We start from the raw sequence: 24,926 nt of genomic DNA, 5'->3' as shown, positions 1-24,926 counted from the left end.
AGTGAGATGTGGTCCCTTACCTCCAGGAGTCCTTTATGGGGCTGTGCAGAATCCTCTGGAGGGCTTGTTTTTGTTTGTTTGTTTTGTTTTGAGGCAGGAATAGTGACTTTATTCAGAAAGTTGGGCATCTGAGAAGATGGCAGATTGGACATGGGTCAGACAGTAAAGAATCTGCCTGCATAGAAGGAGGCCTGGGTTCCTTCTCAGGGCTCGATCCTTTGGTTGGAAAGAACCCCTGGAGAACGGAAAGGCAACCCACTCCAGTATTCTTGCCTGGAGAATCCCATGGACAGAGGAGCCTGGTGGGCTATAGTCTACACGATGGCAAAAAGTCGGGCATGACTGAGTGACTTTCACTTGCACTCAGAGTCCTAGAGCACCATCTAATCAGGGTCTGGATGCAGGTTTCTTTGATGGTACAGAGAGGCAGAGGAGGTAAGGAAGTAAAGTTGGAGGGCTTCTTAAACACAGTTCCTGGGCCCTACCCTCAGAGTTTCTGATTCAGTAGGTCTGGGGTGTAGTGAGAGTTTGCGTTCTGACAAGCTCCCAGGAGCTGCTGAGGCCACCAGTTAGGGAAACACACTTTGAGGACCTCTGGTGTACAACAGACATCCTCAAGTTTTAATGTGCATTCAGCTGTCCTGGGTACCTTGTTAGCATTGCAGGTTCTGAAGTTAATTTGTTCATTTGTTTGTTGCTATGTTTATTGTCTGAACTCTCTTTAGAATGTCAGATCTGTAAAAGCGGCCCCTCTGCTGCTGCTGTTGGTAAGAGCTATGTGATAAACACCTGCTGTTAGGATGGGTGGACGAGCAAGGGTTTGGAGCTCACCAGAGCAGTTTAGGCCAGACAAAGTGATGCAGGTGTCCTCGGTGCCCTTGCTGATGCCACAGGGTGAATGAAACCCCAGGGGGACAGAATGAAGGTCAGGAAGGAAAGGGGGTGGGAGGGGTCTGTGAGGACCTCGTCATCGGAGAGGGTAGCAGGAGCATCCACAGTGGACGAGGAGTGCCTGGAGGACAGGGGACTTCTTCCTTGGTGGTCCGTTGCGAAGAATCAGCTTTGCAATGCAGGTGACGTGTGTTTGATCCGTGGTCAGGGTACTAAGATCTCACGTGCTGCGGAGCATCTAAGCCCACATGCCCTGGTGCTCCAGAGCTGGCACGCCACAAGGAGAGAGTGTGTGGGCCACAACGAAAGATCCCACGTTGCAGTAACGAAGATCCCAAGTCCCACAACTAAACCAAATAAATAAATAAAACTGAAATCTCTGATCATTGTCATACTCAGAAATGAGCCCTATTCACATTTTATGCATTTCCATCTTTATCAAATACACGTTTGTAACACACATTCTTTTCCTTCAGATTGGGATATTGACTGTTTGTATGTTTAAATCCTGGTTCTTTTACTTAATATGTTGTCCCATAAGTATTTCCCATGTTATTTTGAAGAGCAAAATATAATTTTTGTTTGTTTGTTTTCAAAATATAATTTTGAAGAGTGAATAAAATACCCTGGCACACGTGCTCTGTAATCTAACCATACCCTTGTTGGTGAGTTTCTAAGTTGTTGCCCTGTGTTTTTCACTGGAACCACCTTAAGGCAGACAAGACTCAGCATCTTTCATGTGTTTATTTGCCTTATTTCTTTTCTGGCAAAGCGTCTTTTGAAATCTTTTGCCTATTTTTGGATTGGATTATTTCTTTTCCTATTGTTGAGTCCTTTATACATTCTGAGCATAAGTCCTTTGTCACAGATGTGATTTGTAAATGTTTCCTCCCAGTCTGTGTTTTCATTTTCACTGTCTTTTGTAGAGCAATGGGTTTTTTTTTTCATTTTTTAAAATTAATTAATTAATTTTAATTATTTTAATTTATAATATTGTGGTTTTTGCCATACATTGACATGAATCAGCCACGGGTGTACATGTGTTCCCCATCCCGAACCCCCCTCCCATCTCCCTTCGCATCGCATCCTTCTTGGTTGTCCCAGTATACTGGCTTTGAGGGCCCTATTTCATGCATCGAACTTGGACTGGTCATCTGTTTCACATGGTAATATACATGTTTCAATGCTATTCTCTCAAATCATCCCACCCTCACCTTCTCCCACAGAGTCCAAAAGTCTGTTCTTTATATCTGTGTCTCTTTTGCTGTCTCGCATATAGGGTCATTGTTATCGTCTTTCTAAATTCCATATATATGCGTTAATATACTGCATTGGTGTTTTTCTTTCTGACTTACTTCACTCTGTATAAGAGCAATGGGTTTTAATACTGCTGAAGTTCAATTTATCAATTCTTTTTTCTTTTAAAGATTATGCTTTTGATATCTGAGAACTCTTTACCTAACCCAAGGTGACAAATGTTTTCTCCTGTATCTTCTAAAAGTTCTATAGGTTTGCATTTTACATTTGGAGCTATGATTCATTTTGTAGTTAACTTTGTATATGATGCAGAGTATGTGAGGTCTCTCTTCTCTTTTTATCTTGTCAATATATGTCAAATTGTCTCAATCACTCATGCACTCATACGAAGCACATGAGTGTGCAACCTGGGGCTGCGTGCCCCCATTTACACACAGCATGGACACAGGAAGCTGCCTTTGCACCCCGCTCCCACACCAGGGGAGACAGCTTGGCAAGAAGTGCCCTCGGCTTGCGATCAGATCTGTGCTCTGTTTCCAGCCTGCCTGACTCTGGAAAAGAAGCTGCACCATCTCCCTGGGCCTGGGTTTCATCATCTGAACATGGCAGTAACAATCCTGACCTCACTGGTTGTGAGGCTGTGGAGGTGTGACTTGGAAGCAGGATTCTAGACACACACACACACACACACACACACACACACACACACTGAGGAGCTTTGTCAGACAAGAAGATGGGTCTGAGTGACAGTTTGGGGTGGAGGGACAGGGTTGGCCTGAATGGGACAGGTGTTCTTTTTTAAATCCATTTTTATGCATTTTAAAATTGAAATATAGTTAATTTACATGTATTAGTTTCAAGTATACAGCAAAGTAATTCAGTCTCACACACACACACATATATATTCTTTATCAGATTCTTTTCCATTATTGGTTATTGTTCCCTGTGCTATACAGTAGGTCCTTGCTGTTTACCTATTTTACATATAGTAGTGCCTATATGTTCACAGAAGGCAATGGCACCACTCCAGTACTCTTGCCTGGAGAATCCCATGGACGGAGGAGCCTGGTGGGCTGCAGTTCCTGGGGTTACTAAGAGTTGGACACGACTGAGTGACTTCACTTTCACTTTTCACTTTCACGCATTGGAGAAGGAAATGGCAACCCACTCCAGTGTCCTTGCCTGGAGAATCCCAGGGATGGCGGAGCCTGGAGGGCTGCCACCTATGGGGTCGCACAGAGTCGGACATGACTGAAGCGACTTAGCAGCAGCAGCAGCGCCTATATGTTAATCCCAAACTCCTAATTTATCTCTCCCCTCACTCCACCCCCTTTGGTAACATAGGTTGTTTTCTATGTCTGTGAGTCTATTTCTGTTTTGTAAACAAGTTCACTTGTATCATTTTAAAAAGTCTCACATATAAGTGATAACATATCTTTGTCTTTCTCTGTCTGATTTATTTCACTTAGTTGATTATCTCTAGGTCCATCCATGTTGCTGAAAATTACAATAGTTCATTCTTTTTATGCCTGAGTGCTATTCCATTGTATGTATGTACCACATCTTCTTTATCCATTTCTCTGTCAGTGAACACTTAGGTTGGTTTCATGTCTTGGTTATTGTAAATAGTGATGCTATGAACATTGGGGTGCATATCTCTTTCTGAATTAGAGTTTTCTGCAGATATATGCCCAGGAGTGAGATTGCTGGATGTTATGGTAGTTCTATTTTCAGTTTCTTAAGGAATCTCTATACTGTTCTCCATAGTGGCTGTACCAATTTACATTCCCATCAATCAAGTGGGACAAGAATTCTTGATAGATTTCTAGTGAGCCATATCTCAGCAAACCCTGAGAAGCAGCTTCAAAAAACTGCCTGGAGTTTGCTCTATTCTTTGTTTTTGTGCAGTGAAAAGGGCTTCCATTGCAGTCTGAGGGACTGAGGTTAGCCATCAGAAAGAACTTTCCCTCTAACAGAGGAAGAAGTGAAAATGGATAACTGAGTTAATGGTGTGGGGAGTAGCGTGGGTCTTTCCTGATTGCACCTGTCAAGATTTCCTTCCCTGTAGGATCCAGCTGGGCCTCTTCATGTTTGGGTCTTGCTCTGATGCAGGCAGTTTGCCGGAGAAAGGTCTTGCTGCCCTGCAGGTGGCGCCCTTGTGCTGACCAAGCTCTGTATCAGTGTATCAGGACCCAACTCTGCATCAGTTCAGTTCAGTTTAGTTCAGTCGCTCAGTCGTGTCCTACTCTTTGTGACCCCATGGACTACAGCACGCCAGGCCTCCCTGTCCATCGCCAACTCCCGGAGTTTACTCAAACTCATGTCCATTGAGTCGGTGATGCCATCCAACCATCTCATCCTCTGTCGTCCCCCTCTCCTCCTGCCTTCAATCTTTCCCAGCATCAGGGTCTTTTCAAATGAGTCAGTTCTTTTCATCAGGTGGCCAAAGTACTGGAGTTTCAGCATCAGCCCTTCCAATGAATATTCAGGACTCATTTCCTTTAGGATGGACTGGTTGGATCTCCTTGCAGTCCGAGGAACTCTCAAGAGTATTCTCCAACACCACAGTTCAAAAGCATCAATTATTTGGCGTCCAGCTTTCTTTATAGTCCAATTCTATATTGGACTATATTGGTTCAGTCCCACACTGGGGATTTGGGCATATACGTATACACACTTAATATAAATTAAGAGCATCTCTAATGAAAATAAAGTAGTTTGAGCATTCTTTGGCATTACCTTTCTTTGGGATTGGAATGAAAACTGACCTTTTCCAGTCCTGTGGCCACTGCTGAGTTTTCCAAATTGGCTGGCATATTGAGTGCAGCGCTTTCACAGCATCATCTTTCAAGATCTGAAATAGCTCAACTGGAATTCCATCACCTCCACTAGCTTTGTTCGTAGTGATGCTTCCTAAGGCCAACTTGACTTCACATTCCAGGATGTCTGGCTCTAGGTTGGTGATCACACCATTGTGATTATCTGGGTTGTGAAGATCTTTTTTGTATAGTTCTTCTGTGTATTCTTGCCATCTCTTCTTAATATCTTCTACTTCTGTTAGGTCCGTACCATTTCTGTCCTTTATTGTGCCCATCTTTGCATGAAATTTTCCCTTGGTATCTCTAAGTTTCTTGAAAAGATCTCTAGACTTTCCCATTCTATTGTTTTTCTCGATTTCTTTGCATTGATCGGTGAGGAATGCTTTCTTATCTCTCCTTGCTATTATTTGGAACTCTGCATTCAAATGGGTATATCTTTCCTTTTCTCTTTGCTTTTCACTTCTCTTCTATTCACAGATATTTGTAAGGTCTCTTCAGACAACCATTTTGCCTTTTTGCATTTCTTTTCCTTGGGGATGGTCTTGATCCCTGCTTCCAGTACAATGTCATGAACCTCCATCCATAATTCTTCAGGCACTCTTGTCTAGCAGATCTAATCCCTTGAATCTATTTGTCACTTCCACTGTATAATCGTAAGGGATTTGATTTAGGTCATACCTGAATGGTCGGTTTCTTTCTTCAATTTGAGTCGGAATTTGGCAATAAGGAGTTCATGCATGAGCCCCACCATCTGACAGGCTGGTCCCCACCTTGTGCCCCACAGGGCCTCGGGCTAGGGGTTGCAGAACCCCAGGCCTCAGGCCTGAGTGAACCAGAAGTAGCTGCTGTGGCATCACTGTGAAGAAGGAGAAAACTCTGGGTTTGGGGCTACTGTTCTGCCCAAAACAGCTCAGGGGCCCCGTCCTGTTTGCCTTTCCTAGGGTGGCACAGTGTGTGGTGACTTAGAAAAACGCAGCAAAAACCTTCAATCTGCCCCTTCCTGCCTGAGGACACTCGGATACACCCTTAGTTTCTATATCCCACTCAAAGAAGTGAATGATCCCTCCTCCTTCATAAGGCCGTCAGAACACCTAATAGGCACTGCAGTATTGTTATTCAACAAACATGATGTATCAAAGCTTTAGGAAAGGTTTTATTGCCAACTAGATGGATCCTGAATGCTAGAATCACAGTGGTCTTATTTTTTAGAAAATATTAAGGAAAATTTAATTACAATCTCAAAAAACTAAATTGGAAATTCCAGGTTTAAGTAACTTTGACCTTAAGCTTTGATATCCATTATTTATCATTTGTATTTGGCCTTTAAAGTTTAATAGATATGTTTTAATATTTTAGAAAAAATAAATTTTTCACATACATTTTTAAAGAAGTTAATTTTTACAACTGACTTAATTTACATTTCTATGAGGAAAACGTATTCAAATTTTATACTCTGGATGTAATTCATCTTCTTTTTAATCCTTTGGATCATTGAGAAGGAGTGCAAATAGACATCATGACAGAAAGAGCAATTATGGAAGTGGAACTCAGACCCAAAAAGGCGCAAAGAAACAGAAAATCTTGAAAGAGACAGTCTGCTCAAAATGTAAAACATTGCCAAAAACAAGTGAGCAGATTTCACTGTACCCCTCCTCCCAAACAAACCCACTTACAATACTAGAAATGAAAAAGGAGATGAATAAGCCGCCAACTGTGGATAGTTTTCAATAAAGATAATAAGAAAAGTAGATGGGATGTTCTTAAAAGAATAAAATTATGTGCTTTTATTCAGCCAAACATCATGTTTTATTTGGGGTGGAGAAAGCCACTAATATATATAGAGACCAAAATAATAAAGCCTAGGTTTAGTAGAAATGACTAGAATCTTGATGCCAAAATAGACAGGTAAGATGGATTTTTAAAAAAAATAAGACAAAATAATTACCTAGGATATCAAATTCAAAATGAAATCATTAACTTGGAGGGTAAGAAATGAAAAATGAAACTGAACATAATTTTTTGAAGTAATTGTTACTGAGATCTATTAGACTGTATGAGGGAAAAGGTCACATTTGAATGACTAACACTTCTTCTGTGAGTTTTTCTTAATATTATTTACCTGGCTGTGGTGAGCCTTGGTGGTGAGTTTTTCTGAATATTATTTATCTGGCTGTGGTGGGCCTTGGTGGTGACTTTTTTTATATTATTTATCTGGCCGTGGTGGGTCTTGGGGGCTGCGGGCAGCATCGTTCCTTGCACACAGACGGCTTAGCTGTGGCTCCTGGATTCCAGAGTACGAGAGTTCAGTAGTTGTGGTGTATGGGCTTAGCTGCTCCACAGCCCTTGGGATCTTAGTTCCCCAACCAGGAATCAAACCCACGTCCCCTGCATTGCAAAGTGGATTCTTAACCACTGGACTGCCAGAGAAGTCCCTATTATGTGAATTTTGAACTACAGAAAAACGAAGTAAAAATTAAGGAGAATTTCACTGATTTTACACCTTTTATAGAAAGGTGTAAACCAGGGAGTTCCCATGAGTAAAGGTTTTTGATTAAAGCAACAAACTGAATAAACCACTTTCAAATTAGGCATGGCTTTGTAAAGATTGTCAAAGGTAAATCTACAATGATGCCATTGACATGATTGTAAAGAAAAAAGGTGTCTGAGCCAGAATTTTCACCCAAAATGCGAAGCAAGCCTTGTGTTATGTACAGCTCATGGTTTCAATTCGTTGTACGGGATGTGGTTTCAGAGTCCAGAGTGCTAACCATTACACTATGGAACCGCTCTTCGGGATGTGGTTTCAACCATACCAGTGCATAGCATTCTTTGGACAATTCAATGATTATCTATGACATTTTCTGTATCTTTCCCAAGGCAGAATATCTTGATGAAACACCTATTTGACTCACAGACTTGGTGGGAATGCCAGCAAGCTATTTTTAAACTTGTCTTACAATCTGGACAAAATGCAGTGGCAGTTGAAGGATTCAATGAAACACCAGATGATCCTCAAATAAAGGGCAAACCATGGACTTTGGCAGAATATGAAGGTATCTTTAAAAATTTGTTCATTATGTACTTGCCACTAATAATGTTAGCAAAAGGTTATTTTTTAAAAACATAAATTTAAATTGGCTGTGTCATTTTTTAAAGGACTAAAAACATTTTTAAATGTTTAGAGAAAAAAGTTTTTGTAAGTAGAACCTTCATATACAATATGTAATAAAACTAATAAAATGTAAGGAAACTAGAAAGCAGAAATAAAACGCTCATATGGCTCTAAAAGAGAAGTTTCACTTCCACAAATTCCAGTTTATAGAGTCTATTTTCTAGCCATTGTGGATTAAGGCAGAATCTCAATGGCGAGATTTAGACAAATGAGCAAAATACTGGTATTTTGGGCTTTCTTTATAATGTCCCAATGTTGAAAAATATAAAAGAACTTAAGAAATACTACATGGATTCTTCATGCTAATCAAGGAATGTAAATTAACATACTGCTGCCTTTATCAGAAATTTGTCTATGAAAAAATACCAGCGGAATTAAAGAGTGTGCTTAGGCATAGTCTATCACAACCTCCCTGCCTCATCACAGACCAGCAACAAATACTTTATGGTCTGGCATTTGGGGTAGCACCAAACTAGATACTGATTCAGGAGGTGTTGAAATATATATACATATTTTTTGACCATGCTGCATGGCATGTGGGATCTTAGTTTCCGACCAGGAATTGAACTGTGACCCCCTGCATTGGAAGCTCAGAGTCTTAACCATTAGACAGTTAAGAAGTCCTGAAGAGATGTTGAAATCTATAATGAGAGAAATTATAGGTGAAAATTAGAATATTACATAACATTTCCTGTTATAATGATGAGTGAAAAAGTTGGCTTACAACTCAACATTCAGAAAACTAAGATCATGGCATCCGATCCCATTACTTCATGGCAAATAGATGGGGAAACAATGGAAACAGTGAGAAACTTTAATTGTGGGGGCTCTAAGATCGCTGTAGATGGTGACTGCAGCCATGAAATTAAAAGACGCCTGCTCCTTGGAAGAAAAGTTATGACCAACCTAGACAGCATACTAAAAAAGCAGAGACATTACTTTACTAATAAAGGTCCATCTAGTCAAAGCTACGGTTTTCCCAGTAGTCATGTATGGATGTGAGAGCTGGACTATAAAGAAGGCTGAGTGTCAAAGAATTGATGCTTTTGAACTGTGGTGTTGGACAAGACTCTTGAGAGTCCCTTGGACTACAAAGAGATCCAATCAGTCAATCTTAAAGGAAATCAGTCCTGAATATTCATTGGAAGGACTGATGCTGACGCTGAAACTTGGCTACCTGATGCAAAGAACTAACTCATTTGAAAAGACCCTGATGCTGGGAAAGATTGAAGGCAGGAGGAGAAGGGAACAACAGAAGATGAGATGGTTGGATGGCACCACAAACACAATGGACATGAGTTTTAGTAGGTTCCAGGAGTTGGCGATGGACAGGGAGGCCTGGCGTGCTGCAGTTCTGAACGGAACTGAATAAGCTTATTACATAATTTGAACATGTAAAATTTATGATTCACTTCTGAATCTAAGGACCACTTTAAGGAATATAAAACTGATTCCAGTAGCTGTTGTCTCAGAAAATTGAAGTGTCTCCACACAGAACTTATTGTAGTTGTCGTTCAGCCGTTCAGTCGTGTCTGACTCTTTGCAACCCCATGGACTGCAGCACGCCAGGCCTCCCTGTCCTTCACTATCTCCCAGAGCTTACTCAAACTCATGTCCATTGAGTTGACGATGTTATCCAACCATTTCATCCTCTGTTGCCCTCTTCTCCTCCTGCCCTCAATAGTCTTTGAAATATTATTAGCACATCAACAGAACACTCAGATGTATATGTGTGCTAAGTTGCTTTAGTTGTGTCTGACTCTTTGTGACCCTCTGGACTGTAGCCCGCCAGGCTCCCTGTCCATGAAATTCTACAGGCAGAATACTGGAGTATGTTGCCATTTCCTTTTGTAGGGGATCTTCCCAACCCAGGGATCGAACCAGCCTCTCTTACATCTTTTGCATTGTAGGCAGGTTCTTTACCACTGAACCACTAGGAAAATTCCAGATGTACATGGTAATGATTCAACTCAGTCACCTTTGATATTTTACTAACTTTCAGACATATAAAAACTAGCTTTCCCAACACAACATTGTTAATCATCTATACTCCAATATAAAATAAAAAGTTGAGGAAAAAACAACCAGTTTTCAGTCTCATGAAAAACACTATTTTTCAATTTTGTCATTATTAAGGTATATTTGTTAAGGTAGGAGTTGAAAACAATTTTCTTTAAAGAACCTGTGCGCCTGATTGAGGACTTTCAAATATTTAGTCATGTGATAGGTGGGCCTCCATTTGCACTCTTGTTCCAGGCCCCAGAAAGGTTAGGAGACCTCCTGAAGATCCTTCTTCAGAGAGGCTGTAAGGTATAACAGAGAACTCCTAAGTACGGAACCAGAGGACCCACCTTACTGGACTTATTTTCATTCCTCATTCATGAACCAGTAGCAACACAGCCTGCCTCACAGTGCTGTTTAGAAATCACGGGACAGGACATAATTATACGTGGAAGTGCTTCTTGACATGGAGACAATTCTCCAGGTGGAATCTCTTGCCCAAGTGCACTGGTTTCATTCCTTACCTCCTTCCTATGGACTGGCTTGTCCCAGCAGTTGACTCAGTGGGAGATCTAGGCCATGGTGTTATTTTATACCACAGGCTTCCTCTTATGCCCAGTTGATCCAAGGGTGTTCAGGTGACCTACAACTTAAGAGTAACAAAGAGAAGCCAGATCAGAGAATATTTCCATCCCCCCATCAATTCTCTTCCCTCCCCAAGACATCTTGTGAGCACTCAGCAACTCGGGAGTGTTAATTTTCTCTACTCTGCCTCCTCTCTGGCCCCCCCCTAACTCTCCATCTCATAACTGCAGTCGCAACTGTCTTGTGGCATAAGCTAAGAAATCGTTAGAGACTTATAAAAGTCTTCTATGTAATACAGAGAAAAACTGAGATGGCTAAATTAGGTTGTTATCTTCTACATGAAAGAATCAAATATTCCTGATCAAATTTAGAACAAAATTTGACCCTGGAAAGAGGACTTGGTAGAAATAAGGTCACAGAAGAGATCTTGCCATGACAGAATCTATCATCAGTGAAATCTAGTACTGACCAAATTGTGATCTATGAACCAAATTTCTGACATGAAACTTACTTGAAAAAGAATTAGGCCCCAAGAAAATAGTTTCGGTCAACTCGAAATGAAAAAAGCGGAAAAATTGGAAATGGCTTAACAGGGCTTTATAGAAAATTGATCAAGGAATTAAATTGACTTAATGGAGTCCTTTCCGGAAAGCCCTTTCCCAAGGAAAATTCATCAAAGTCAGTGCACTTCCTAGCTACATCTTTGTATTCAAAATGTCTCCAGTGGGTTCTCTGTGGAATTTTCATTTAGAGACTAGGAGAGGTGGCCCACGGAAGTTGCACCTGAGAGGTCACAGTGTAGGTACAGAGGGACTTGGAGAGTGTGGGCAGGGCCCTTTCCCCATAAAAATGTCCTGTATTGGTAGTAAGACAAAGATAATCCAGACTGAGTTCATTGCTTTATATTCACTATTATTACATTCATTTTTTCTTCTGATCCTAGAAGAAATTAACATTAAAGCGCTTGTGTGGGTTCCTAAAAAGCACTGTGTGCCCTAGGCACTGTGGCTACTGGATAAGTTGGTTGTGGTAGGGGCCCTGGTCAGGGGTAAGCAGGAAAGTCTGGATGAACCTGGGTGTAGGAGATGGGGCTTTACCTTCATCTTCTTCACGCAAGTTGCCAGTGTGACAGGTCCCAGCCCAGCCTTCTTGCAGCTGCTCTGTTTTTCTCAAGGCTTGGTTTCCATGCACTCATCTCCACAGTGAATGTTTCATCTCTCTCCCTGGATTTCTGTTCCTGCAACCTTAAGAACCCCACTAAACAATTCTATGGCCCTCTCCCCACACTCATGAAGCCCCTCTCAGCGATCCATGTCATGGTCCCGCCCCAATTGCGTTGTCAGTGTGGAGGAAAGCCGGTGTGCATGTGGTCCCTTCCCTGACTCAGCTGTGTGCTCCTGGGCTGAGACTGGCTCTTTCTCTTTAGACCCCCTTGAGTACTTGAGTACCTCCTGCATGCCAGCCCCTGGGGCATAGACCCTCAGGCACAGCATTAAACAAGACATGGACCTGACCTCAAGCAGCTCATTCAGGCCCAGCTGAGGGCAGTTTTTCTCAGCCTCAGGACTATGGACATCTGGGCTGGATAATTCTTTGTTGTGGGTGGCCATCCCATGTGCTGTAGGATGTTCAGCGACACTTCTAGTCTCCACCCACTAGATGCCTCCCCCAAACTTCGGCCATGAAAATATCTACCGCCAGGTTCCTCTGTCCATGGGATTCTCCAGGCAAGAATACTGGAGTGGATTGCTATGCTCTCCTCCAGGGGATTTCCCAACCCAGGAATCAAACTGGCATCTCATTTGTCTCCTGCATTGAAACGCAGGTTCTTTACCACTAGCGCCACCTGGAAAGCCCAAAGTATCTCCAAACAATGCTAAATGTCCCCTAGGTGGCAGACATTGCCCTAGTGAAAAGCACTGGTTTAGAGAATGGGTGTTGAGAGCTGAGTTAAAGGGCTCAGACATTACAATATAGCTCATCATGGGTCCCTTCAGAACGCCCACAGGAGCTGGCGGGGAGAGAGATGCAGTTCAGGCTGTCAGAGATGCTTCATGGCTGAAGTGCGGCTTTAATTTCCATCTTGGAGCTGAGCAGAGCCTTGGAAGAACTGTCAGCAGCACAGAGGAGAACTGAATTAATTCTTATCATGAAAAATTGAGAAATGTTAATGCTCCAGTCGGAGAAGGCAATGGCAGCCCACTCCAGTACTCTTGCCTGGAGAATCCCAGGGATGGCAGAGCCTGGTGGGCTGCCATCTATGGGGGTCGCACAGAGTCGGACATGACTGAGGCGACTTAGCAGCAGCAATGCTCCAGTAAGAACAATGGGGGTTAGATAATGGGTAGATCTCATTATCAACTGGGGGTGAGGGCCGGTGTAAATACCTAGGAAATCCTAAGATAATGCTAGGTTTGTTATTGTTTAGTTGCTAACTTGTGTCCAACTCTTTGTGACCCCATGGACTGTAGCCCACCAGGCTCCTCTGTCCATGGGATTTCCCAGGCAAGAATACTGGAGTGGGCTGCCTTTTCCTTCTCCAGGGGAGCTTCCCAACCCAGGGATTAAACCAGCGTCTCCAGTATGGGTAGGAGGATTCTTTACCACTGAGCCACCAGGGAAACCCAATACTTTAGGTCACCCATGAGTTAAATCTAGTTTAAAGATGTGTTTTGTTTGGTTCATCTAGTAAAAATTTAAGGTTTCCCTCTTTTTTTTAAAAATTACTTTTTGGTGCTGGGTCTTTGTTGCTGCATGCGGGCTTTCTCTAGTTGCAGTGAATGTGGGCTTCTCCTGCTGTGGAGCACGGACTCTAGGGTGTGTGGGCTTCAGTAGTTGCGGCACACAGGCTTAGTTGCCCCGAGGCACGTGGAATCTTCCTGGTCCCAGGACAGAACTCATGTCCCTTGCATTGGCCGGTGGATTCCCAACCACTGGACCACCAGAGAAGTCCCCAGCAAAACACGCTTAAAAAGGATGCGGTCACTCCATTCACACCAAGGTATACCTGACGTAACTAACAGCTTACGATTTAGTTCTCATTTTGACTGGAATCACAGTTTAGTCCAAGAGTCTCTGATTTCAAGGGTAGCTTGCTGGGGGTGAGAGAAGGGTGGGAGATAACTGGGGAGGGGTCTGTGAGGTGGGGCTTAGGGGAACAGGCAGGGGTCCTGGTTTTAGACTCCAAGCTCTTTTCCTAAACTGAGAATTGGAATTATTCTCCGAACCACAAGACAGCTGGGGCATTTCTTCTGGGTGGTTCCAGTGTGGGGAGAGAGTCTCCTTCCCACTAAAAAGACAGCAGCTGTGTGTGGTTTCCCTGACTTCTCTGGGTTTTCTGTTAATCTTACTTCTCTGTAGCTTTTGCTCTCAGGATCTGCTGGGCCCATCAGGCCTGGCCTGAGCTCTGAATTTCCCAAGGGGATGGGCAGGTGCACTGTTTGTGTGTACACGCTCACACACATGGGTCTGGGGCTCACTGTGACCCTGACCCATCTCCCAGAGAATTCAGTGCTAAGGACTCTGGGGAACTGGTTTGTTTGGGGGGGTGGAGTAAATGAGAAGCTGCAGGGAGGCCTGCATTCCGCCATTAAAGGGGATGCCCACTCCATTCATCCCCTAGCACCATCCTAAGGATAAACTAAATGAATGGAAAGATGCTAAAAGGTTTAATGTAGCAAGTTTCTTTAGAATTTCATTAATGCGAATTCTGATTTGGAATTTGTAATATTTTAAAATATTTTGCTTTCATAGCAGACAATACATGTGCCTCCTGAATCTATTACCTCACTGATTATAGAGGGCAGGGACCTATTCTTACTCATCACTGTCTCCCCAGCAGCTGGCAGCGCTTGGTAACTGGCTGCTATGAATCCTTTCAGATGTTCCCTGTGCATTTGCATATGAGTGTGCGCACATGCACACACAAACACACTCTACTTAGATCTTACTCTGTAGCACATAGAGTTCTGAGAGTCCATTATGGAAGACAGTAAACAGCAGGAGGGTGTTGGAGAGGCTTGGAAGGGCTGCAATGCTAAGTCATCCAAAATCTACTGCAAATAGTCCAGGGATGAAGAATAAGCAGGGCACATATCAAGGAGACCTGATCGCTGAAGAAACCTCCTTCTTCTGGGCTCTTGTAATCATTTAGTGGGGCAAGTATCCATTTCAGCAGTTCTGATAGCATCCACAGATGAAATGGCTTATTTCCCCATCTTGGGCCAACACTGGGGCTGTGACCCGCATCCCTAGTTGAGCCCCCTGGGATGGAGTCAGGACATAGTGGATCATGGCTATTGCTTGGGGATGGTGGTTTGGAACATGGAATCTGGGGGCAGACATACCACACCGTCAAATTACTGAGTGACTTCTGGCAAATCGTTTGACTTCTCCAAGTTTTTCATTTGTGAAGTTCACATAGTACTTCCTCCTGAGACTAACAAAGGAATTCAAAGGCGAGCACATGGATTCCTTTTGCCTGAGGCCACTATTGCTTAGCTCTGATTTGGGGAGGGGGAGGCTACGCAAAGCCCATCAGAGGAAAAGCACTTCTGCCTGTGGCTCAGGGCAGGCACAGCATCTTCTTACCTTAGCTGTCCTGAGACAGGGAACACATGAAAAGAGTTGCATGACCTAGACAGAGTTGCTTAAACAGTGTTTTGTTTTCTCACCTACCACCCGAGTTAGGCTGAGCTGTACATGAGGTGGAGTTTGGGGGACAACAGTGGTACTTATTCCCTCTCCTTATTCCTGAGCAAAAATGATCTAGAAACACCCATCCAGAATCATAGTTTGCTGTACCCTGATGCTCAGAGCTCTGAGTATTTACTCCAACTGACAAGCTACTGGGTAACACCTTCTGCTGGGTGTTTCCAGATGGAGGCAGTATCTCTTTTTGTTGCCCACAGGAGTGGAGATGAGCGATCTTCTCCTGATTACCTTGCCACACCACTGATGGAATTTGGGAATTAGTTTGGGGACTCCCACCCTATATTCCATTGAATTGCAGAGATTTCATTTCACTGGTGTTAAAAAAGGAAAGGCAGAATAACAGGCATTAAATTAAGATCATGCACTTCTGCCAAAGGCCCCTCCACCCTCACTGGATCTCAGGGACTTTGGGTAAAGAATCCATCTGCAATACAAGAGACACAGGAGACCTAGGTTTGATCCTTGGGTCGGGAAGATCCTCTGGAGGAGGAAATGGCAACCCACTCCAGTATTCTTGCCTGGAGAATTCCAAGGACAGAGGAGCTTGGTGGGCTATAGCCCGTGGAGTTGTAGAGTTGGTCGGACATAACTGAGCAACTAAGCACAGTAGTCCCCCCCAAAATTACCACTACTAGATTTTCTAAACTGAAATGGAGCAGTCATTCTTACCTCCGGGTGCTGATGAGAACAGAGCAAAATCCCAGGAAGGCACTGGGTCTTCCAGGTGCTCGGCTTAGAGGCAATGTGTGTGGGGTTGCCTGATAATATCCTACCTGAACTGTGTGTTTACCATCAGCTTGTGGGTTGCTCTATTTCTGATCCTTCACAGAACTTTTTTCTTTTGCTGTTCTCTTGGCTACAGCTCCTCCTTGATGGTTTACTTTGCAGTCCTGTCATTTCACAAAATCCCACTCCTGCAAAAGGATTAGCAAAATTACACAGTGTTGCTGCTACTTAACATTCAGGAAATGCAGCATCCACACACAAGTTACCAATCATACTTACCAGATGGTAACTGTATCTTTTCCACCAGAAAGTGAGCAGCAAACACTGAAACTCATCGCTAGTACAACACTTAAATTTACATCCATTTTCGATTTGACATCCTTAATGAGTTGGTAAAATGAAAGTCAGTATTTTATTCCTATATTGTTCACTATTTATAATAGCTACAATAATGCAGACTTGATAATTTTTAAATTGTCATGAAAAAAAAAATCTCACCATAACCTACAATTTTGATATATTCTGCATCTGAATATACTTTTTGCAACACTTCGGAGTTCTACATTCAGAATGGGCTAATAGAAATGGCACACGGCAGGAAGGATAAAAATCTAGCAGCTGATGATGGTGTCCATATATTTTTCTAGCACCACTGCTTAAGTTTAGTGATTACTTCTTGGTAGTTTATTTAAAAAACTTTAAGATCAACCAGTTCTCTCTTACTGGACTATATTATGGAGCAACTGATGCCCAGGGGTGAGTAAGTTCCTGATGTGATATCAGCAGAGCCAGAGAGCCCTGTTTTCTGAGTCCCAGGTCTAGATTTCAGCTCATTGAACATGCCCTAAAGATCTCTGAGTTTTGGCCTTAGCTGGGGGTCAACAAATTAAATGGCAACCCTGGCTAGTTGTTTCTGTGCACTTACTGAGTAAAAGAGTGGCTGTTAATGGACTGAATTATGTCCCAATTCCATGGTGAAGTCCTAACCACTAGGACCTCAGATTGTGACTGTATTTGGAGAGAGGACCTTTCAAGAGGTGGTGGTGGTTTTGTCGCTAAGTCGTGTCCGACTCTTGTGATCCCATGGACTGTAGCCTGCTAGGCTCCTCTGTCCATGGGATTCTCCAGGCAAGAAAACTGGAGTGGATTGCCATTTCCTCCTCCAGCAGATCTCCCTGACCCAGGGATCGAACCCAGGTCTCCTGCATTGCAGGCAGATTCCTTACCAACTGAGCTTTGAGGGAAGCCTTTTATAGAGGTAGCTAAGGTAAAATGAGGTTTGTGAATTAATGGGCCCCGATTTAGTTTAACAGGTTAGAACACAGGGAATACACAGAGGGACGACCATGTGAGGACACAGCAAGAAGGCGGCCATCTGCATGCCAAGGAAAGAGGCCTCAGAAGAAACCAACCCTGGTGACATCTGGATTTTGGACTTTTAGCCTCCAGAACTGCAAAGAAATAAATTCCCACTATTTAAGCCACACATTTCTGTGGCATTTTAAAAAGTGGCAGCCCTAGCAAATACAGTGGTCCAGACCAAAGGAAAATGCAGAACTCACATTATATTTTTCTTTGTAATAGAGACACTATGTTGTTAACCAGGACTCTCTTATCCTAAGGATACAGTGGTAGTTTATGGAACCAGAGCAGAATGCAGCAGGCCTCAGAAATGCATTCATTGGATCCAGGGCCTGAAGCACTGCCAAGTTTCTGCTCTCATCTCTCTGCTTTTCATTGTGTATCTGCTTCAGTTTTTTTTCCTTTTTAATCCATCTCAATTTCCAGTTCCTGGGAAGAGACTGATTGGCCCAGATTGAGTGAGGGACTCACCCTGTCTATAGTCATGCCAGAGGAGGCAGAGTCACAGGGCACACAGTGGCCATCAGAGCCCTGTGGAGACAGAGGAAGCATTCTCAGGAAAGCAGAGCTCACCAGACCATGAAACAGCTTCTCTGCAGCATGGAGGGTCTGACCCCCGTCAAAGGGCTATAGGGAGGCTAATATGTGATGCTCAGTGTGCTGAAGTGGAATGGTTGATGTATTAACAGTTTGGCTACAAGTAGCAAAATTACGACAAGAGCAGCCTGAGACCTCATTGAGACCAAGGACTTCTTGCAATAATGGCGGTTTCCCAACTGAGGATGAAAGGAAGAAATGCCAACAATGCTGATTAGCAGCCTGTCAAATGATACGCACTCATCAGCTAGAAAAAGTTGATTGGTGATCAACTGGAATTCCAATATTCAAATAATGCGGGATATTTATAATCTAAAAAATAATGTGCAATGAGACATAACAGAAAGCCAGACTGGTCTCTGATTTCATATATATGTGGGAGCCTAAATCATTACTCTCTGAAAGGAAGAGGGGGAAAGATTAAGTAATGCTTTTTGTTTTGGAGAAGAGGGTAACATGGAAAATCAAGAAGAACGAATTTTCAATTAAATCAGAATGAGTCAAAAATGGTTATCAGCCTGAATTAGCATGGGAAAGGGCATCCTCACTACTGTCATGGCACCCTGCTTTCGCTCACATTACCTCTTCTTCTTCTAGCTGGTACCCAGGCATAAAGCCCCTGCTTAGCTCCATCTCCTCTGTAACACTCTCCTGACTGACCATATCATTTGGCATTTTATTTTTCTGAAACTGCTTGTGGACATTGTGTTCTCCACCACCCCACCCAGGACTAAACCTCCTTAGGGTGAAGGCGCATATGATATTCCCCAATTTGTCTTTAAGGGTCTCATACACCTTTCATGAACATTTGTTGCCTGACTAGTTGCCACCAGCTGAACTGAAAATGGTCAGAAATCTGCTTGCTGGGCTCAAGTAATCTTAGAATAAACAGAGAAGAGAAACATCCAGGTATAGTTCTTTTAAGATAAAAACTTTATTTTACAATTATATAAAGCAGCTTTACATTAAGCACAAACAATCCATTTACTTTGTATAGAAACAAAATACCTTTCCATCTGCAAAAAATCAAGTTTTGCTGTATATAAAACTAACGTGTGCACATTGTGCTTAAGACTGCAAAGTCTGTACAGCGTTACAGAGGACCGCCCTCAGAAGGGCATCCAGTAAACACCTTATTGCATATTTAACACATGGTCTATAACCCACATGTACAATGGAGAAACAAGAAAAACAATCACAAGGAGGAGGAAGATAGCAGCTTTCAGTGAAACTTCTGCACACCTCTAAAGAAAAAGGACTGCCACGTCTGGAGAGTTGTGCTTGTGTGTCATTTCTTGTATTTGCTCACGTACACTGGATGGTTTTTGGATGAAGCCTTTATGTACAGTAACTCTGAAAGGGTCAAACTTGACCTTTATCTGGGAACTTTTGGCTGGTTTTATAACTGAAGTGGCAACAGATTTATTTAAACATCAAAGCTAACTCAAGGTAAGTGTAAACAACTAATACCCATAATCTTGGAACAAGGAAAAATTTAAAGAATTTTTAAAAAAATGGTAAAATACCTTCCCCATTCTCTCTAATCTCAGACTAAACATTTTGCATGATTTAAGACCCTAGAAAACTCCATAGGTGTTAAGGAACAAAAATGATGGATGGTCTTGGGCAGTGTTTCCCCACATGTCCCTCAGATCATTTGCCTCAAAATTACCTGAATGCTTATTTTTAAAATGCAGACTACCAAGCTTCACAGGCAGATTTACTGGATATCTGGAATCTGTATTTCAGTAAGCTCCCAGGTGATTGTGAGGCATTCTAAAGTTTGAGAACCACTGGTTTGTACTGCCAGGGATACTACAGGTTTAACTCACCCTCTTTGAAAATCCTGGGATCACAGGAAAAATCGAGTTGCTGTTGCAACATGGAAGGCAGGATGAGACCAACAGCAAAGAAATTGCAATGCCATTTCTAGGTCAAAATGTCTTTCTATTTTCAGTGAGAAAAGACAGCCACATTGTTAAGGCACTGATATTTGTCACAGAAGCAGTACCATACTGTTGTCATTGATTCCCTCAATCTGAAGTAGTAGTATGCAAACAGAAGGCAGAAATCTGGACTGCTCTAAATAATAACAAATACAATGGAGTAAAAAGGATTTCCAGACTGGAGAAAGTTTATTTTTGAGTGCTGAAAATAAAATTAAAAAAGGAGTCTAGATGTTCTTATTGAGACATCTAATGTATGAAGACTACAAAGGTCAACAGCTAGGGGGAAACCTAACAGCCCACAACTGTTGTGTTGTGGCAAAATTGACTTGTGGTCATATAAACTGGGAGTTTCAACTTACTTTTCCATGGCCAGTTTCCATGGGCTTCCCTGGTGGCTCAGATGGTAAAGACTCTGCCTGCAATGCAGGAGACCCAGGTTCGATCCCTGGGTTGGGAAGCTCCCCTGGAGCAAGGGAATGCTACTCACTCCAGTATTCTTGCCTCGAGAATTCCATGGACAGAGAAGCCTGGCGGGCTACAGTCCATGAGGTCATAAAGTGTTGGACACGACTTAGTGACTAACACTTTCACGTCAGTTGTAGGTCTTTGTTCCGGCTGCTGATATAACATATATTTTGCACAAAGGCATGTATGCATTTTCCCATTTCTGAGTGGTGTTGGTAGGCTGAGTTCAGTCAAGATGCAGTGGGCAGGCAGGTGCCCACCTCGCTCGTGATGTGTGTTTCATATAGGTCACACACACACACACTGCACTGCATGTGTCAGACTCAGTCCTCTGAAAGTAGGGGATCTCATATTTCCAATCTGTATAAGCTATTGTATTGATTTAAGGTATTGTCACACACTAAAACAGAGACAGCAAAATCAACCTCCCTCAGTTCTGACCTACTGCCTAAGTCCTAGAGCAGACACTGCCCAGGGTATGAGGGCTATGATGCCTATTTACGTGAGGTATGTGAGATATAAAAACCGAAATAAAGGTCTGATTACACATGTACAGCTTCACTTTTATCCAAGAGCTGAAATAATTTAAAATTAAAAACTGCAAAGAAAAAACACTGATACAGAAAAGTTTGAAACGCTTACACAAAAACTATGTATTTTGTATACATCAATAGTTTGGAAAGCTGTAGACCAAGAATGATCTAAGTAGGAAAAAAATCTGCTACAAGCCTTATAATATCTGACCTAATATTTTTCTTTAAAGGGGAAAAGAATGTTGGAAAGGCAATGGTAGTGGACTTATTAAAATTACTACCTCCTCCACAAATCTAGGTTTATAGTAAAATTTCCCAAATGTCCCCAAAATGTCCCCCCCAAATAGACAAAACTCTCGAGTGTAGTCTGAAATGAAATACAAAATTTGAGATAGTGGCAAAAAGAAACCACCACAATGGGGGTAGAGGAGGGGTATACTGATTATCAAATCTTTACTGATTGTAGATCGTTTCATAAAACAGATAACATTTTTGTTCTGTTTTGTAATTTCTTGTGCAGTCAACAAGTTTCATTTTAGTTGTGCTTACATTATATAACTGTGAAGCCTGAACACTGGTTGTGTTTTTAATTTACACACTTCAAGCAAACCATAAATTCAAAATATTCTCCATATATAACAACTTGAACAAATGCAACAAATGCTCATCCATCCCTAAGAAATTAATTTATAGAAAAGAAAGATCATTTTTAAAGTTGCACACAGTCCACTATTCAGGCTACAAGTACATATTTACTGTATTTTAGCACATTTTTTTTTAAAGTCTGCTTTCAACATAAACATAAATAACCACATTTTAAAAGAGCCCCATACTAAGTTTTCAGACAAGTGCTGCACAGCTGGCCATTAAGAGCTACTTACCGTTGTCTTTCCCCAATCGAGAGAACTGGACTAGCTGTGGAACTGAACAGGGTGATAAGCAAGGCCAAGCTAAATATCTTCATTCACCCCACTGACTAAACACTTTTCTGCTCTAAATGCCAATGACAGTCCAAACACTAAACCCATGGAATGCAATTATCTCAGAAGACTGGTTTTAAGGATCATTTATCACTTTGATGTAATCCACAAAAACCTAGTATACAACCTTTTAAAATGTGCCTATGCTCTGCTGACATAGAGCCTCTAGTTTCTGTGTACAGCAGAGGCTGACGTAGGATTTTGGTTCTGAGCTCTAGTTGTGCTTTGCCCGGCTGCCTTTAAGGTAGCTCTTCCACCTCTTGACAAATTCTTTGAAGATTGGGGACTCATCAATGGTGCTGAGCAGTTGCAGTTGATTGATGTGGGTGGTGTGATAGTCCCAGCGGGCCAGGTTGGGGGCAATGCCAAGCATGAAGTGCCGGAGGTCGTAGATGGTTCCTGAGCCAGTGTCGTACAAGGGGAGCATGGCTTTAAGGGATTCCATGCCACGCTCGTACAAGGACCTCGCTTCTTTCCCGAGTTTTTCCCCTGCAGTTTCTTTTAAGTCATACAGCCCAATTAAAGAATACATAAAGCCATTTAAAACAAAAGAGCTAGGTGTAGTTGGATATTCTTCATACCAGTCATGTTTATTCATAAACACAGCCTTGACTCCATGCTGCTCTGACAGAAACTTGTAAGGGGCTGTTGCCCTTAAAGCTGAATTGAGGAATATATGGTCTTTTGTTAAGAGATAGGCCCTGACTAATGTAGAAATGGCTTGCCCTTGGGCCATGGCGGAGTACCACCCTGGCTCTAAAGACTTGAAGCCTTCCCCTAACTTACGGGTCACCATAATCGGCCAGCCGCCTTTCTCATCCTGGTTCCTCACCAGCCAGTCACTGGCAGCAAAGAAGGCAGCCATGTGGGCTGTGGTAGAGATGGTAATGTTGTCAAGGAAGCCCTTCCCCTTCGCAATCAACCTAACCACCTTCTTGGGCATTATTCTTGTTGGCTTGACAGCTTTTGTGTTGGAAAGACCCACTCCTTTCCTGAGGTCAGTGACCAGGTCCCTGGTAACCGTGCTCCATGATGTTCTGGGCCCGATGCCATAGTATATGTCTCTTTCTTTAAAAGCGATTAGCTGGGTATTTGAGACATAATGTACAGTGAAGAGCTGATTCTTTTCTGTCGTTTCCAGAACCACAGACACACTTCCATTTGTTAAGAACTTGAGGTCAAATGAAATAATAAAATCTTTTGTGTTCCCCAGTTGTAAGGACACACCTTCACTGGTTTCTGCAGGGAAAAAAAATACCAAAAAATACTGGTTAGAATAGAAGGTCTCTCTCTGTATTTAAAAGTTACTTGCAATTCATCCTTGATAACCACTGACCATAGAAAATTAATACATCAATATTTTATATGTTGGATTATTATTTTTTTAATTTTAATTTTTACTAAGTTAACCATAAACAAATGGCAGAATCGTTGAGTCCACGATGGCTTGTGAGCATCAGACCAAAGCTCTTTTACCTTTTGGCCTATCTAGTTTACATTAGAGGGGTTAATGGCCTTAGCAGAAAGCTAAGGTACTGTGGTCAAAATGCCTTTTCTAGATCAAAAATTGGTTGATCAATAATCAATGACTGTCTAATATATCTATTCCACAAAAAGAAAAAAATAGCCAAAAGTTTGTTTAACACATAGTTACAAGAAAGAGACTATAAGAAAAGAACGGTTAGACATGAATTGATGGAAGAGACAATTATGGAAGTTGTATGGAGACTGAGAACATCTTAGACTTAAACATCAAATGATGCTTTGAGTGACTTTTTGAAAAGCAATTTCAAAATTTTTTTTTTTTTGGCTATGCTGCTTGCTTGTGGGATTGTAGTTCCCCCATCAGCAACCGAACCCAGCCCCTCACAGTAGAAGCATGGAGTCCTAAACACTGGACTTCCAGGGAATTCCCTAAAAATTTTTTATTTAATTAATATTTGGTAAGTATTTACTGTGTTCTAAGTGCTTTACACATTAATTCATTTGGCCATTATAACAATTACAAGGGTAGTGCTATTATTACTCTTTATGGATGATAAACAGAGACGGAAAAGTTAAGTAACTTGCCTAAGGTATAAAGAGTTGAACCCAGGTTGTTTAGTCTGGCTCTATGAAGTACATGCTCTTAACACACATTGTTGTTGGAAATGATAGGTTGTTTTCAAACATTCACTGGAATTGTGAATAAAACTTCTGGAAATTAAGCAATAGGCTCCTGTAGTCAACAAAAAGTAAGGAATACTGGGAGAGATGGAGGGGAAAGCATAGGTTTTGGAGTTAAACAAACCTAGTTTGAATTATTAACTCCACCACTTACTAGCTTTGAGATGTTCAACTCGGTTTCTTCATGTGTTAAGTAGAGATAATATTACTTTGCAAGGAAACTGTGAGGATTAAAAAGAAAAAGGATAGTGGCTTGGAACATAGTAAAAAACGATGATGATAATTCTGAAACCAAAGGTTTCAGAGACTGAAAAAATAGTAAGAGCTGTTCTATTTGGCAAATAGTCAAACAGGAAATTTCTCTTGCATATCTATAGTATGAAGACAACTGACTCTCAGAAAGTTGACTTCTACAAAGAAAAGAAACTGAGTATATTAAAACCAAACAGCAGTAGCAGCAGGAAGAAGAAGGAAGAAGAAATCGAACAACAAAATGTTTCTTCTTCTTCCTGTTGTTGCTACTGTTTGGTTATAATATGCTGTTTCTGTTCTAAATAGAACAGAATTCAAGAGATGGTTCTAAAAAGCTTCCCAGCCCTTGAGGAGATCAAGATGAGGGCTGCTGTTTTCCACCCTAATCCAGACTACACTATTCATCAGTGTAAAAATAAGCCCTCTAGATGCGCCCAAAATCAAAAGTCCTTTTTAGT

At 42.0% G+C, this 24,926-nt stretch overlaps 1 protein-coding gene and 1 long non-coding RNA gene across 2 annotated transcripts in view; both read right to left on the bottom strand.

The window, feature by feature from the left end:
* Positions 1 to 699: 699 nt before the first annotated feature.
* Positions 700 to 16,454, bottom strand: LOC136172231 (uncharacterized). The gene is made up of 4 exons (XR_010663981.1): positions 16,212 to 16,454; positions 11,823 to 12,835; positions 10,665 to 10,789; positions 700 to 1,238 (listed from the first exon to the last, which is right to left on the bottom strand). It is a non-coding gene; the product is annotated as an uncharacterized lncRNA (long non-coding RNA).
* Positions 16,455 to 19,038: 2,584 nt separating this feature from the next.
* Positions 19,039 to 24,926, bottom strand: part of GLCE (glucuronic acid epimerase) — a 110,923-nt gene continuing 105,035 nt past the window's right edge. Inside the window, exon 4 of the mRNA XM_065940197.1 lies at positions 19,039 to 23,289. Coding sequence (XP_065796269.1) covers positions 22,265 to 23,289 — 1,025 coding nt within the window. The 3' untranslated portion in view covers positions 19,039 to 22,264. The remainder of the gene's footprint in view (positions 23,290 to 24,926) is intronic.

This window comes from Muntiacus reevesi, chromosome 7 (genome assembly GCF_963930625.1).
Source record: "Muntiacus reevesi chromosome 7, mMunRee1.1, whole genome shotgun sequence".
Classification (NCBI taxonomy): domain Eukaryota; kingdom Metazoa; phylum Chordata; class Mammalia; order Artiodactyla; family Cervidae; genus Muntiacus; species Muntiacus reevesi.
Note: the sequence above shows the minus strand (reverse complement) of the source record. Positions and strands in the feature narration are given on the sequence as shown.